The sequence below is a fragment of the Centroberyx affinis genome, unplaced genomic scaffold, assembly GCF_046629955.1.
Source record: "Centroberyx affinis isolate AG114_WGS23_722 - 3 ecotype Tasmania unplaced genomic scaffold, CSIRO-AGI_Caff_v1 ptg000986l_1, whole genome shotgun sequence".
NCBI classification, from domain to species: domain Eukaryota; kingdom Metazoa; phylum Chordata; class Actinopteri; order Beryciformes; family Berycidae; genus Centroberyx; species Centroberyx affinis.
The window spans coordinates 86,900-103,164 of NW_027279553.1; the positions used below are offsets into that span (position 1 = coordinate 86,900).

The 16,265-nt window shown below is 41.0% G+C and overlaps 1 protein-coding gene across 1 annotated transcript in view; it reads right to left on the bottom strand.

The window, feature by feature from the left end:
* Positions 1-4,884: 4,884 nt before the first annotated feature.
* syt14a (synaptotagmin XIVa) overlaps positions 4,885-16,265 on the bottom strand; it is a 60,153-nt gene continuing 48,772 nt past the window's right edge. Inside the window, exons 4-8 of the mRNA XM_071522432.1 lie at positions 13,271-13,542; positions 12,574-13,023; positions 10,929-11,118; positions 7,936-7,992; positions 4,885-5,198 (exon numbers count right to left, since the gene is read on the bottom strand). Coding sequence (XP_071378533.1) covers positions 4,885-5,198; positions 7,936-7,992; positions 10,929-11,118; positions 12,574-13,023; positions 13,271-13,542 — 1,283 coding nt within the window. The remainder of the gene's footprint in view (positions 5,199-7,935; positions 7,993-10,928; positions 11,119-12,573; positions 13,024-13,270; positions 13,543-16,265) is intronic.

Genomic DNA, 16,265 nt, shown 5'->3' on the forward strand with positions numbered 1-16,265 from the left:
GTGATTTTCTTTTTCATTTCTGTGCACTCTGTTTATCATAATATCATGGAAAGCAATATACTTTTCAGAAATATTGGCTAGCCTTGAATATTGATGCGCTGTCAACAGCATCTAGGCATTTCTGCTGTAGCGCAGTAAATCAATTTTGTTTTCAGTGAATTGAGCAACTACAGTAGAATTCACAGTGAACCACTCCCCAGAAGAGCTGGAGGCAATCTATTTTCAGAGACAATACATTGCCAGCGCCTGATACTAATATGGAATAGGATGAATTTTGTAAGTTGATACAGTTTCTATAGATTGAGATTCATTCAGAAAGGTTTAAACTAGACTATGATGCTAACAACTACTCGGAATTGCTATGGTGAAGCTGAAATTTGGCAAATCCAGGAGCCAAAGAAGCAGGAAAATGCAATAGTTGCTCCACCTGTTGGTTGTTTGGTGGTGGTGCAGCGCAAGACATTTTTCGTGAACTTAAATTATTGAGCCTGTATTCTGAGTTCAAATCCACCAATCTAACAATACCAGATTCCTTACAGCAGTGGTTCTCAACATGGGGTCCGGGGACCACCGGGGGTCCTTGACAGAGTTCCAGGGGGTCCCCGGCAAATTGATGTATTGTTAAACTTCAGAATTATTTAATTTACAAGAATTTAACACAATTAGAGAATGTAGAAGAATGACTGTTTTGATCATAGTTTCTCTGTTATCTCTCTACCTACAATACAGATAGTCATGGAATTCTGGACAAAATCATATCTGACAATAAAAATATTCTTAGATTTGGATTCGAGAGACAAAATATCATCAAATGGGGGTCCGCGGCTCTAATGTGGACTAAATTAGGGGTCCTTGATATGACAAAGACTGAGAATCACTGCCTCACAGCATGGCATAAAAAAAAAGTATTTTCATGTAAACATCCACACCAGTGTAAATGCATGCAGGTACGTGTCTGTAGCATGTGCACACACACACACACACACACACACACACACACGTTCAAAAGTACTCCAACACCAAACCATTTAGTTGTTTTTTTTTGCTCTTTTTTAAACAATAATATCACATATAAACTCTCTTTATCATAAATCATTGTGTAAGACGTTTTACAAATCAAACTCAACCTGAAGTACAGAAGAAAAGTACATTTACAGGTACATTAAGACACCGTGACACAAGGTTGCTGAGTGAGAAACAGTAAGGCACCGATGCCGTCAGTGGCATAGGTAGTTTATCAAAATAAAAATATGAATTTAGCCAAACCAGAAAAATCTTCGAGATGGCTCAAGGAAATGAAAAAAAGAAAAAAGAAAAGAAACAATACTGCAAAGCATAAACATGGTTTCAAAACCATATAGGTGGGAACACATCTTGTGAAAGAGTCCAAGAGCTTGTAGATTATTATACCAGGTCTCTGTGTCTTTTGGTAGCAACTCCCGATATAATATTCAATAAATTCATCTTACATTCAACACTATGAAAAACCAAATCTAACCTGGGGTTTGTGGTGCTCTCGATATTTTCAAGGAACCTTTCTATTTATTTTCACTTGCTGGTATTAATGAACATACTAGATTTTCAGTACAGTTTTTCTCTTGTTGGTTAAGAGTTTATTGGCACCTTGACTGTTGTGAGATATGCTAGGATTAAAGGAAAAATCCACCCAAAAACACTTAAACACCATTTTAAAAAACAGCTATCGGCGATGTATCTTGCATGTCTCGGTCCATTTTGTTGTTTGTTTCTTATTCCCGTGGATGTATTTATATGCCCATATGCCCACTTTTGATTGAAAGCAACAAGTTCACGCCCCCCCCTCTCTGGGGGTTGTTGAAAAGCATTCTGGGAAACGTAGGAAATCGCTAACTGAAGTAGAAGCAGACGAGGCAGGTTGAGGGAAAGTGGGTTCACCAAAAAAGAATGCATTGAACATCACAGATTGATGATATCTAACAGTGTAAGAGGATCTGAGGGTGGATTTTTCCTTTAAGAGGGTATTTTGAATGCAATCTACAAGATGTATCTTGCTCTATGTATAGTAATGATGTATTTTGAGATTTCCTCAGAATGATTACAGTATGTGCTTTAGGATCGAGGAAAGATTCCTCTATCAGATACTCTCTGCTGGTCTGCTCTGACTTGAACTTTCCATATGTTTGTCTTGACAGAGAGGAGACGGAGACACATACATATTGTCGTCTTGTTGCCAAGCCAAGTCTTTCACAAGGTGTGTTTCACGGTGTGCTTTTGCATCGCCGATAGAAAGCATCAAAGCTGGAAAAGTCAGGCTGATTTGAGACGGGGTTCTCTCGGTACCCCCGTCACATATTCGGACCGGAGCTATCCGACATTACACGTGTTACTTCCTCCTCTGTTTCCTTCTCCGTCCGTCCAAATTTCACCTCCACGTTCCGAATGTCTCCTTCTCGTCCATCTTGTGTCTGAATACGAACAGGAAGTGCGTTCTGTGCTTCACTGTCTAAACGTTTCAACGGTTTTTTCCCCACATCATTCCACTAACACATCACTACAGAAATAAAAAATAAAAGAATAAAATAACGGAATGAACAGGAGAAGCAATCCCAAATCGTATTTCTCACAGAGTAGGTTAATATTCGATTCACTATTTAACTGTCTTGACACAATTGCCCCCTATTACTGATACAAAAATAGATAGGAAAACATTTATATAAAGTATACAGTATATGGCAAACAATCAAGAAATGAGTCTCTAAACGATTAAATTCAGGAATTGTCACACCCCACAAGAAAATGCAACAGCTACCTATATCACAGCTCCCCACCTCCCACCCCCTTAATGCACCTCTCCTGCCAACACACACACACGCAGCCACACACACACACACACACACACACACACGCACACATTTCCACTTGGTAAACACTGCACAAAGCTAGCTTTCACCACCACCACCACAGGCACAGTAAAGAATATATGTATTTGCTGTTGTCTGTAAATGAAATGCAGTGAGAATGCGGCCACAGCTATGAATACAAGCCTGTTTTTTTGCCCATAGACATTCTGCGAGTTTGTTCGATATATATTGTGGCTCCTATGAACACAAATTAATTTCTCAACGTTTAAACAGTAACTAAACCAAACCCAAATCTGTGGTGAAGCCTGACATCTAATGGTGAAAAGTAGGGTACTGAACTGGCAATCTGCTATTGGCTGGTCTTTAGTGCCAGGCGATGTCACCTTCTATAGAGTACAACCAGCCAATAAGACCAGCCAATAAGACCAGCCAATAGCAGATGGCCAGTTCAGTGCCCTACTTTTACAGTAAAGTAAATAAATCAACTGTTAATAAAGTGAACTTGAACCTTTCGCCATTAGATGTCAGGCGTTTGGGGTTTAGTTACTTTTTAACTTTACATTCCTTCATTAAGGTTGAGTGGTGCTGTACTGGATGTGCTTTCTGCAATTATGGATGCAGGTATCTGTGCTCCAAGGGTGTATCTATACGCGGGTTTGCCATCCACTGACTTTGGATCGGATCCTAGACTTAAAGAAGGGATTTAATGACCGACCAAACCAAAGAAGTAAGGCAAGGTGTGTGCAACCGCAGCACTTATAGCACCAGAGCAGGGAGGGGTGGCAATGCTGAAAGTAACAGGTACACTTTCTTTTCGTTTGTTAGTTTAACTGCGGAGATGTGTTACCACGGTGGGTTTATTCGAGGGTTACACATAAAGCATCGCCTCAAAGAAATATCTGATAAAATGAAATGCTTAATTCCTGTCAGAGATCACTATAGAACTTCATCTCAATATCGCCTGTGACGGCTCCATCATGTCAGTTTATATGCCATGAAGTTTATTTGCCTAGTGAACACGTCAGTTGTCAGAAACTTTAGTTCTTCCTTTGTTTGTTTGAGGTTCAAAAAACGGTGAGATATTTCACCTCGGCAGTGTCATCTGAGAGGGATTCATGAAAGCGTAGCTCTCTAAATAAATTCCTTACAACTCTTAGAACCTCATTCAAATCGGCCACCGTTTACTACGCCTTCAAAATGTCCCTCGGTGTGCCTCCGCCCACGTAGGCTGGAGCGCGACAGATAATTACAATGAATTTGCAGTAGAGCCATTGGGATTATGACAGGAATTGCCTTACCAGCTTTTGGCAAAGTATTCTCCCCATTCCAAAAAAATTATGGATCTAAAGTAACAATCTGCGACACTATAATAAATAATTGTCCTTTTTGCTACTCTCTAGTACCATTCACAGCAGTGATTCAACCTATATCCAGTTCATGAAAGCTTTTCCATTTGCTGTTCCAAACTCCCGGTGTCCGGTAGCTCTTTCCTCTGGAAAATCCTCTGGCGCACAGGAAGTGATGTGTTTTACGTTTCCGGCAGCAGCAACAGCAGTTTGTTTAGAATAAATAGAAGAAGAACTGGGTAGTTAGCATGAGCAGCGAGAGCCACCATGGCTGAACAGACAGAGCGCCACCTACAGAAACTCAAACTTCATCAACGGAAAGTTCAAGGAATGAGCACAGAAATGACCGCTTAGCAACAATGATACAGTATAAGAGACATGATCAAAAATGTGAATCTCGTGGATTACCACTTTAAAAACATGGAAAATGATAGACACCCAGTGAGGTTGTCAGTCATTTCATAGACACACCATGGACATTTTTATGCTATGCCTAGCTGAACATGTCTGAGCCCAGACACATGGGGTTCTGCTCCTTTTTCTGATCCCCATCGACCCTGGTTCCTACCATCCCACTTGGGCATCTGTCCCTTATCTATTCCAACTTACTTTCTCGTCCATTTCTGACCCATCTGGGACGGATGGGATCTGTGCAGCTACCCCTGCCGACTTTCTTGCCCTTCGCTGTTTCATCCCTGTTAGGACTCCAGCAGACTGTGCCAGCGGCAGACCTGCTGTCCTTTAGACTCTTTCATCTGCGTCCAGTGGGTGAGCTCCTCCTCTCCGGAGCTGTTGAGGCCCAGCGAAATCCAGCCGATCATCTCCTTGCGCTTCATGCTGCGCTTGTTGTAGACAGAGAGGATGAGGGTGACGTCCGACAGCTGGAAAAGGGCTACCTGGAAGATGAACGTCTCTTTGTAGGTCGGGTTGGGCTGACCTCGACAGATGGACGTCTTACACTTGGACATTTCCTGGCCCATGGAGTTCAGTAAGGTCAGCTTAACATATGTATCTACACAAGAAACAGGAGGAGGATACAATTAGAGCGGGAAAATGACACAAAGACCCCATTTTCAAACCTATGGTAACATTGCTACATCATTCATGGTGGTTTCTAGTAATCATGAATTCGGGCTGACTCAAGTAATGGGACAGTTGTGCAAAATCCTCATGTCTCTCTAGTTTATTCGCTTACTTTAAATTAAGTTGAGTTTCCTCAGCAGCAAAATGTAACATGTTTTCCCCAAAAAGCTACTATAATAATATCATTGTGGGAGATGCATAAAGCTGTGATCACATGGGACGCATTTTTCGCCGACTCAAACGCAAAGTGTGAATTCAAAAATACGTCCTGCCGTCTAATTCCTTTATGTCCAGCAACAGCAGTTTGTTTGGAATAAATAGAAGAAGACAAAGACAAAGAAACAGACAAAGAAAAGAGCGCCACCTACAGAAGCTCAAACCTCGTCAAGTTCAAGGAACGACCACAGAAATGTCCGCTTAGCAACAATTATAAAAGAGACATAATCAAGAATGTATACCACTTTTACAAAACATGTAAAATGATAGATACCCAATGACATAAATGCTGTAAATAACTGTAAATACTGGTTCATTGTTTTGGATGGGCCTTGAATTATAATCATATAATATTATTTATCTTTGTACATGTTTTGTGCAGCATTCAAGAATTTAAGTCTACTGTAGAGCAGTTACATTATTGATACTTTGGACTTTATTGGCCTGTGTGACACGCATTCAAGTCATGCACTTTTTATTCCCCAGCTGATCCCCCTCTATTTCTTCATAAATCAGTGTGCATATTACAAAAATCATCCCCTATACATCTTATTCATTTAACCCCAAAGAGCCTAGGAATAAAGAAATCATTTGCAGCCATTATCATGTGAATCAGTATTCACTGTTTTCTCATTCACTCTTTATTTCCATGCAAAAACTCCTGACATAAACTGAAGCCACGAATCCAAGTGAAAGTAAGCGAGGCAAGACTAGCAATCACAATGGGTCTTTGAGAGTGTTTCGCCCCTCGTCTACAACCATACTCCATAATAATGCTCTGTATTATGTTCTTGTCTAAGAGGGAGTATAAGGAATGAATTGCCGCGGCTTTCATACTGTCGAGTGCCAGCTGCTTTCCAACGCCTAGCTCACCGCCTTGAATCACACATTCGGTTGCTCTCTTTGACATAAAAGCACAGTGAAAAAAATAGCCTTGATTTCTTTTTTGACTGCTGCTGAATGGGCTCTGTAGAGCCGTGGATGTCTTAAGTGGTCAGTCGCGGTGATGCACAGCTTTTTGGTATTGTTAGTGAATGAGTGGGGCTGCGACTGATGATTAACTTGACTCATAGGCTTGGTACTGTTTTGAAATGGTACAAAAAGAGCTTTGAAATTGCTCTGCATCCTCAAACTTCACTATTCCCACTTTGTGAAATGCACAATGTCAATCATGGTCTCCATAAGGATTTTGCACAAAGATTTTTTTAGTGTTACCAGATGTGACTATTTTCTAAATGCAATTTGAAGACTATAGGTGGATAGATGCTATTCAGGAAAATACAAACAATACTAAAATATCTGGCAGCTAGTCATTATTATTTCCATAAGTCCATGAACAGAAGGAACACAGCAGTTAATAGGAGGACAGTGCGGTGTATTTTTTATATGAATATTTATTCTCTTTGGTTCCAGGTTAAACTCTAACACCAAAAGTCCTTCATGTAGGCATAGCTGAAAAATGTTAAATTACACCCAAGTCATGCCAAACTATACTGTTTGAATTAAGCCAGCAGTCACTGACATACTGCAGTTCCTTCTAGCTGGCACCGCATCAGCCACCAAGCAAACCGGGTTGAGTTAGCGTGACAACTGCTACTTCTGTATGAAAACATTCATGGCTTCCAGGCAGCACAGGCATGAACACAACGGCAAGAGGCAGGTAGTGAAGGCTAAGGGGCAGACAAGCGACTGCATGCATAACAAGGTGTAGGAAGGAGATGAGATACACACACATAAATATGGTGGACAAGGTTTACAGCTAGCAATCCTCTTCATGGATGAGTGTAATTGCTAATTTATCCAGTTCAAGGTTGAGTAGGATTTAAGATAAGTGTGTTTTTTTTATTTATTTTTTTATAAATCTACTCTAAATGTAAGACAGATCATTTTAGTAATAGAAAAATGTAGTACAAGATTTTATAGGTTGGGGGTGGGATCCTAGAGAATAGCATTTTCCCAGTTTATTTGGCATATTTGAGATAAAAGTAAACTGAAATGTGTAATCATTGCCATTTTGTCATAGTGCCTATCATCCCTTTTTACCAGGCACTCTTTGATTTTGCTCCAAAGTCCAACTGGACTTAAATGAAATCAACCAATCAGGGCTTGAGAAGCTGGGTGGAGCCCCAGTACAGCCAGCCAATCAGAGCAGTGGCTCATTTTGCTTGTGGGCCAAGTCCAAAATGACCTGCAAATTTCTGGCTTGAGGAGAAGTGCTGCCATAAAAATGATTAACTTGTAACTATTTTTACTGAAAAAACTTTACATTTGTTTCCAGGTAATGAAATGCTGAATGAAATAATTGCTGGGGAAGTGACCACTGGAAAATGCTGCCTTGTGCGGTTATACCCTGCATCCATGAAGATACTTTGCCAACCTCTAGTCTAGAGAAAGAGAGTTCACAGAGAACACTGATTGCACCTCAGTTTGCGGCAGGCACAGAGACTCACCTCTGATAATATAAACCTGGCCACCTATCAAGTGTTTTAGACAACAGAACAGCCCATCTGACAACAAGGGTTGGGAAGCAGTAAGAGAAATGGACCAAGATGTCAATAGGTAGTGGGGGTGAGAGAGTTTAAGGTGCAGACATAACAAAGAGAAAAATGCAAGGAAAGAGAAACAGGGTCAGAAGGCCAACAATATCACACAAAGTTCAACAAGAGGCCGTTTTTGTTTGAACTTGCTGGATCCCCTGGAGACTGACTGAGGAGGTTGACCAGGAAATGAGGGACAACAGGGATCAGAACAGAGGAGAACTGACGCATATAGTGCAGCCGAGAGAGATCGGACCATCCCCCTGCTTGGAGAAGTCACAAGCTGTGCATAGTTTCTCCAAGGTGACTGTTGTTCAGTCATGTTTGAACATATCAATAGAGGGATGTAGCATGTAGTTAAAGTATGACGGATGTCTTTTTCACATCATTTAGAGCGAATACTATTAGTAATAATTAAAGCTTCTGGTTTTCTTCAGTACACTCTTGATAAGCTTATAAATGGGCAAGTACCATTTATTCACCCATTATGAGGTGAATTGCTACCCTAATTAGGGCAATCAATGAGTTGCATACTCACAATTTAAGATATGTAACTGAACTAAGAACTTAATGCTAACACAAAACATGCTGGTGGCTTGAATGGTTTGCTGTGTCATCTTTTAGTTAACAGATAAATAGATGTCATACATAAACTGACAATTTTGAAGAATTTTTCTAATTTTGTGTGATCCCCACTGACCTGCACAGTCTTCAAAATACTGACAGAAAGAGTGTTGTACAGGGTTGAGACTATAGCAAATGTGATGGTCTGACTGCACAGAAAACACAATATTACTTGTTTTAAGTCTATATAACTGGATATAAGTTGCAGTGAAAGGATAAGGCTGGTGTTTTTTTATGCATTTCTTACTGTCAACAAATCCTATGAAAATAATAAAATCAGCAATGAATTAGTTTTTCTAACAAGTCTTGTTAAGTCCATGTAGCTGATGCCCAATAAAGCCATGTCTCAGTAGCCATAGAACTCCATTGTATTAAAAAAACCATTAAAAACACGTCAGCTGCTCTGGGCAGCATATTTCATCATTGCGATACACCGGGCCACCCGACTTTTTCCCCAAACAATTTAATAAGCCGGCTGTAAACACGTTTTCAATCTCAGGAAAGTAGTTCCGTAGCACTGAAAATAGTCCCCGTCGTAAAGAAGAATTTGTTGCCATTTGAATTTGATTTGGTTTAATAACTACAATCGCCTGACTTTTCATGGTAACAGTTAGCGATTTTTACGATTGAAACTATGTGTGAGCTGTATTTAAAGGTTTTTAGCTTACAATTGGAGCTAATGACCTCCAGTTTGAAGGCTAAAAACGGTGCGTGGGAAGTCGGAATGTAGTGGGACTAGAGCACTGTTGATATTGTTATTTTCATAGGATTTGTTGACGATAAGAAATGTATTTAAAAACACCAGCCGTATCCTTTAAACTGAAAAGAGCTAATACTCTAGGGGAGAATGGGGTAAAATGAGACACTTGTTTTATTTTGTGCAACTACAGCATCATAAATGTATATTTATTTTAAATAATAATTGTTATTTACACATGGAAATGTAACATTTTCGATAGCTAGTACAATTTTAGACGGATTTTAGACACACTAGTGTACCCTGCAACCACCATTCTAACAGCTTCACATAGCTCATCAGGTCCACAGTTAAGCTTAAGTTTATGACCTCATATTGCACCTTACACAAATTTAAATTAAAGGTCCCATATTCTACACTTTCCAGTGTTTTATTTTATGTCTTGAGGTCCATTAAATGCTGTTTGTGTGGTGTCATGTAACAAAAACACTCTCAATCCATTTTTACACGTTCATTTTCCAGAATCTCTCTGAGCCTTACCAAGAACAGGCTGTGTTTTTGTTGCTGTGTCTTCAAGGCTCATTAATATTAACGACCCTCTGTTCTAATTGGCTAACCGTTTCAAGAGTGAAATGTGAGACACCACAGCGCCGGCAGCTACAGGTAGGGAAAACTCTCCGGTAAATAGACAATGGTGACTGCTCAACTGCTTTATAAAAAACACTTAGCCTATTATTTCTTACAAAATGATAATGACATTTGTACGGAAGAGGATTAGGGCCACATGTGAAAAATGTATTTGTGTTCTGAGTTTAAAATTCTGACATTAAACTCAGAATTCTGACTTTAACCTCAGAATTCTGACTTTATTCTCAGAATTCTGACTTTAAAGTCAGGACAAGGTGTGTGACTTAAAAGTCAGAATTCTGAGAAAAAAGTCAGAATTCTGACTTTATTCTCAGAATTCTGACATTAAACTCAGAATTCTGACTTTAAACTCAGAACTCAAATAAATTTTTCACATGTGGCCCTAATCCTCTTCCGTACATTTGTGACGCCACAAAGTTACGGAAATCCAAAGGGCTCGTTTAGCGGCTCGGTTTTTTAATATGGATTGTGTGGATTTAGTTGCCGACCGTGCGTTTTGATAGTTCCACGATGTTTAGATAGCACAGCCAACTCCTTTATAATCAAAGAGGCAAGGGAAATCCTGTTTTCCACAATATGGCCTGTAATATATAATAAAGCCTCAAACATATATACTTCCATTTAGATCAAGTACAAGACATCTTTACCATAATGAAATCACCTGACAAGGCAAAAAACTTCTTGAGCTAGCTCTCTTGACACTTTCTCATTCATCACAGATTCAGAGAAATTAATTACTCTTCCTAAATCCGTGATCACATGACTCATTTTGTGTATAGCTGCCCAGATAGAAGGGGTGGTTCAACTTATCCACAGCCTCAGCTTACCCTGTTCCCCCCTAATATCTGGACCACTGATCACAAAAAATATTGTCCTTTTACACTGTGCATTACTCTTACTTTTGACAACAACTTACAGAACTTTTTAGCGTACTTACTGGGTGGCTTGTTGGCAGCCAGGTTTTTGAAATGGCTGCCTTTGATGACCTCCACAGAGAGACGTCCTGTTGTGGCATTGTACACCAGGCCCACAAGGATCTCTGGTGTGGAAGTCTGACTGACTGACTGGAATGATGAGGCGCTTTCACTGCATGACATCTCCGAGAGGCTGACCTGGGACTCCCCACCCTGAAAATGTTGGCAGCCATTCATAAAATTGTTCACTGAGCTGAAATGTCACTATAAATGTACCTCTGTTACACATTTTGACAGGACATCAGGCAATATAACCTGCGTTCAGAATTCAGCATGAGGTATGAAAGTAAACAAGGTACGATTTTGTTGTGTTCTTTAGTTCCTCTTCCCACACTAGATACGATAAGTATCTATAGTATAGCAAAACCTGGAAGTACAAAACCGGGAAATACAAAAGTGCTGCCATATTGTTGACATGCATAACAGCAACATCAATTTGGTAGCAAGTATTCATGAATTAGTAAGTAGTGGTGAAAGGAAAGATTGGTTTAACTGGTGGTCTGGATCCCTTCAAGATCAATAAAACTCTAAGACGGGTCAACAGTACAGATGTGCTGTGTTTCTCTATTTTCCTTGATTTGTACTGTTGTTTTGCCACTGCACAACGAAATTATTGTGGGGAAAATGTGCTTAATAAATAAGAAGTCAACTAATGTATAGTCTGACAACTTCCTCTTAGAATCAATGAATGCTTGTGGTTGGAGACAAGATGAGAAACAAGCATAATCTCCGTTCATTATGAGGCAATTATGTAGGCTACATTTGGCAGGCTACTTTCATTCTCTGTAACCCATGAAATGTTGGTAAAATGTTGTTTTACCTTTTAAAAACCTAGCAAGATGACTCAACTCCTGTTGCTTCACGTTTTCTTACAGGAATGCTGTTAAAACTAGCCCTAGCCTTTTTTGTTGCTGTTGTTACTGCACCAATGTATAACACAGCATACTATAATTATCTGACTCTTATCTGATTGCTAGCTAGCCATAGCTGAGGATTGTTATTGATGCTGTCTAGCTGTCGCGTGTCACTAATGTCAACAAATATGGCCACTGCGTCATCATGCAAATACTGTGGACATGGTATCTATTCCTCAGTACATTAAACCAGTGGTTCTCAACATGGGGTCCGGGGACCACCAGGGGTCCTTGAGAGCAAATTGATGAATTGTTAAACTTCACCATTATTTAATTTTCAAGAAGTTAACACAATTAGAGAATTATTATTTTGATCATAGTTTCACTGTTATCTCTCTACCTACAATACAGTCATGGGATTATGGACAATATCATATCTAACAATAAAAATATTCTCAATTTTGGGTTCAAAAGACAAAATCTCATCAAATGGGGGTCCGTGGCTCTAATGTGGACTAAATTAAGGGTCCTTGATATGAAAAAGGTTGAGAATCACTGCATTAAACAAACCGGACAAACAAGAAGGGCTGGCTGACATCAGCAGATGCAAAGCAAGACCTTTATGTTCTCTCCAGATGCAAAGATTCAGCTCATTCTGACTGAAAGTGTTAGTCTCCAATCATATGAAAGAGGAATCACCATGACGTGTTGAGGGAGCGCTTGCAGGCCAACACCTTACTTTGATCCTACTCACCGGGAGTGCACAGCATGGGTCTAGTATGACCGGCACAGACATTTTGCCCTGAAGGTTGAGCTTGGTGAGGTAGAACACCTTTTCCCCGAGAACCTTCTCCTTCTTCATCCGTCGAACGCTATAAAGGCGGAAACGGACGGCGTAGTTGCCGATCATCTCTGACTCCACATGGCTGAAGCGGAAGGTCTCCGTGAAGATGGGGCACGGGCCCCTCTGGATTCCCGTCTTGGCCCTCTGCTTCTTGGTGGGTAGCAGCACCAGGTGAACCTGCCAGGAGATGTTGCCGGTGCGCTTGAGGGCAGGGAGGTCCGTTACCGCTGTGATGGTCACCGCCAGCCGCTGGTCCTCTGAGTCGTAGTCAAAAACCACATCCAGGGTGCCGTACTTCGCAACTGGATCTGGTTCATAACCCTTAGGGAGCTGTGCTGCTGATCCACGGGCTGACATGTCCTAGAGAAACATCACAGAAATGCTCAATGTGCAAGCGTCTTACAGTTTTTTCCAATTGCTTTGGCCCGATTTTGGACCCCATTTTCTTTCAATATGCAAACCTCTAGTTTGGCAAGCCACACACTGACTTGCCAAACTATTACCTTAAGACACAAAATGCTGTGCTAAGATACAAAGTGCACAACTCTAAATCATGAACAAATGAGCTGGACACTATATAGTAGCTCCAGCATACAGTGTCATTTACCTCCGGGCTGAGGACGGCGGTACTGTCGCTGGGAACGTCCTCCTCATAGCCCTTGTTGAGGTAGCTCTCTGTGTCCTGGCCGCCGCTGCCCTCGCTGGGGCATTTGCCGTAGGAAAGGTGGGGGCTGTCGCTGGCGTGGGACATATCGCACTTGGCGTCGCCCAGGTCCGACGGCGTGCAGGACATCCGCGGAGAGCCATCCTCATCCTGGTAGGGCGGCGGCTGAAGCTCATCGAGCGGAGGAGTTCGTCTCATCCGCTGGATGCAGTTGGCTGGTAGGGAGGAAGTCAGGAGTGAGACCAAGGACCATAAAAATATATGTGTTATGTATATTTTTCCAGCAACGTCCTGCTTTACATTCACACAGTTACACACATTCATACCTGAGCTGATCAGTACTTTTACACAGCTCTAGTAGAGCAGTTGGGAGTTTAGTGCCTTGCTCAAGGGCACCTGGACAGTAGTTGTTGAGGAAGGAAAGAGTCTTTCTCATTCACATTCTCTTCGCCCACATTTTCCCAGCAGGTCTTCAAACCGGCCACCTTCCAGTCACAAGCCCGCCTCTCTAACCTCTAGGCTATTGCCACCCAATATATTGATAAATACTGACTCTTATTTTGAAGGAGATTGGTACGGAAGCCGAGAAAGGCTGTGCGTGCAATTATTTTTTTAATGCCGTTATCTTGAGATCACAAGTTAATTATTTCATTATCTCGAGAAAACAAGCTTTGTTTTCTCGAGGGTTAATTTATAACGGGTTAATTCATCTCGTTATCTAGAGAAAACAAAAGGCCGATTTCTCAAGATAACAAGATCATTTATCACAAGAAAACTACTTTTGTTTTCTCGAGATCACGGGATAATTATGGAGAACTCCAAAATGAGTGTCTGGTTCATTTGATCACACCTGATTTCAGCCTTCAAGATCACTGTCATGACTGTCAGCGAGGATTCATAACTGCTAGTCTTCTCCTTAAATGACGAGGACTGATCTGAATGTTATCTCTAACAGAAAGACACAATGCAATTTCTGCCTGTGTTAGACCTTGATTGAAGTACAGTCTGATGCGTTGATCAATAATGGATACTCCTTGATCTGACATTTTCGGCTTAAATCCGTTGCTGCAGTTGTCAAGACACCATCTATGCATGCTGGCATGGCACTCCTGATCTCTGATAAACATTATAAGTGATAAGAGGAAACGACATTTTGTTTTCTCATGATAACGGGTTGATTATCTTGTTATCTCGAGATAACAAAGCTCGTTTTCTCGAGATAATGAGATAATTAACTTGTGATCTTGAGATAACAGCATTAAAAAAAATAATTGCAAGCACGGCCGTTCTCGGCTTCCGTAGATTGGGTAGCCTTGTCAAGTATTTTAATCCATTTTTAGTGACAGCACAAAGTGACAGGAGATGGAGAGAAGAGAGAATTTAAACCCATGTAGTCGTGAGTATACAGAATTCAAAGGTTGAGCATACTGATGTTAAAGCGCTCATGACTGAGGCTTATACAGTGAATAACATGTGCAGCTCTGCAAAGCTTCATGCCAAGTTATTCTGGATTTGACCGAGGCTCTGAGTGAGAATAAATCTTCATCAATGGCTGTACCTCAATGCCAAACAATGTATCTGATGTACAATTCCTATTTTCTAGTAAAACTTCTATCATTCATGTAATTCTTGAGCATCGAATCAAACACGACTGTATGCTACTTGTCTCCATGTAGGAGGTTTCATTTTCATCCTGACAGATGAAACTTCCTATGCCTGTCCTCATGAGCATAGCGTGTTGTGTGAGAGGAATCCTCAGCTCAAATTCAAATGCACAAGCTAAATAAAACATCAGATGTGCACCATTAAAGGACCAAAGTGAATAATTCTTAATATGCCATAGATTTCATTCCTCTCACCTTTCTAAATGATTCAGTTGCCTGGAAGGCTAAGACTAAGGCTATATTGAGCATCTCCCTGGCCCTTTCAAAGAGTCTTGGATATTGTTGTCAGCTGTATTCTCAAATCTGCCACCCTTGTCCAATTTGGATCCTCGAAAATTGCACAGGCGATGGTAATACTCCCAAAGGGAGACTGACAAAGAATGCTTTAACTATGTTCTCTCACAAAAAAAAATAAAAAAAATAAAAACTTGCAAAAAAGCCTTTCTTTTGCAGCCTAACTTTTGTAAAAGCTCAACACTATGATGCCGTAATCCACTCCAAGTCATTGTTCCAGCTTTCTCCCAAGTTCTTGAAACTTTCACTCTTAATAATGTCAGTGAGACACCACCTCAAAGTGGCACATATCAGTGGCAACATGGAGGCAAAGGAGTCTTAACTAAGTGTCATGGAGGGCTTGATAAAAGGGGCAATTCCATTTTGAGCAGCCTTTTTTTCTGCCAAGCTGGGGGCGGTTGATTCGATGGAAGCTGGAGTGTAAAAGCACTACTCTTTTCTCTAGCCCGCTAATTGGGACGGTTACCATTTCTCCTCTCGTCTAACCCGCCCTTCCCTCCCAGAGTTTCATCCTCTCTGTGCTGCCGGTCGCCTTGTTTTGTCTTCTCGTGCCTCTCCAAGCGGGGAGACAGTTTGTGCTTTCTGAATTGGGAGTTCTCACTCTTTAGAATCCAGGTATAAATGGCTGAGATGACAAATGAGAGGAGCAGCACTTTGTTGTTCTGGACACAGGGAAACAGAACTGAACCCTTGCACAGTTGGAACCTTGTAGCTTTGACTTTTACCAGATTGTGCTCAAGATCTGACAAAGAAATCCACTCAAACTGCTGTAGACGTGATGGTTGAACATCATGACAATCGATCAGCCACTGTCAGAAATGAGAGGTCCATCCACTGTTAGCAAAAGCCATTGTACTCTAATCAGTCCTTGCAATGACAGTATCATATCCCTGATTCAAACACCCTTTGCATAATGTACATTTTTCATTCTGGGGTGCTGTGGGCTGTAACTGGGAGAATAACTGGTAATATCCTTACTG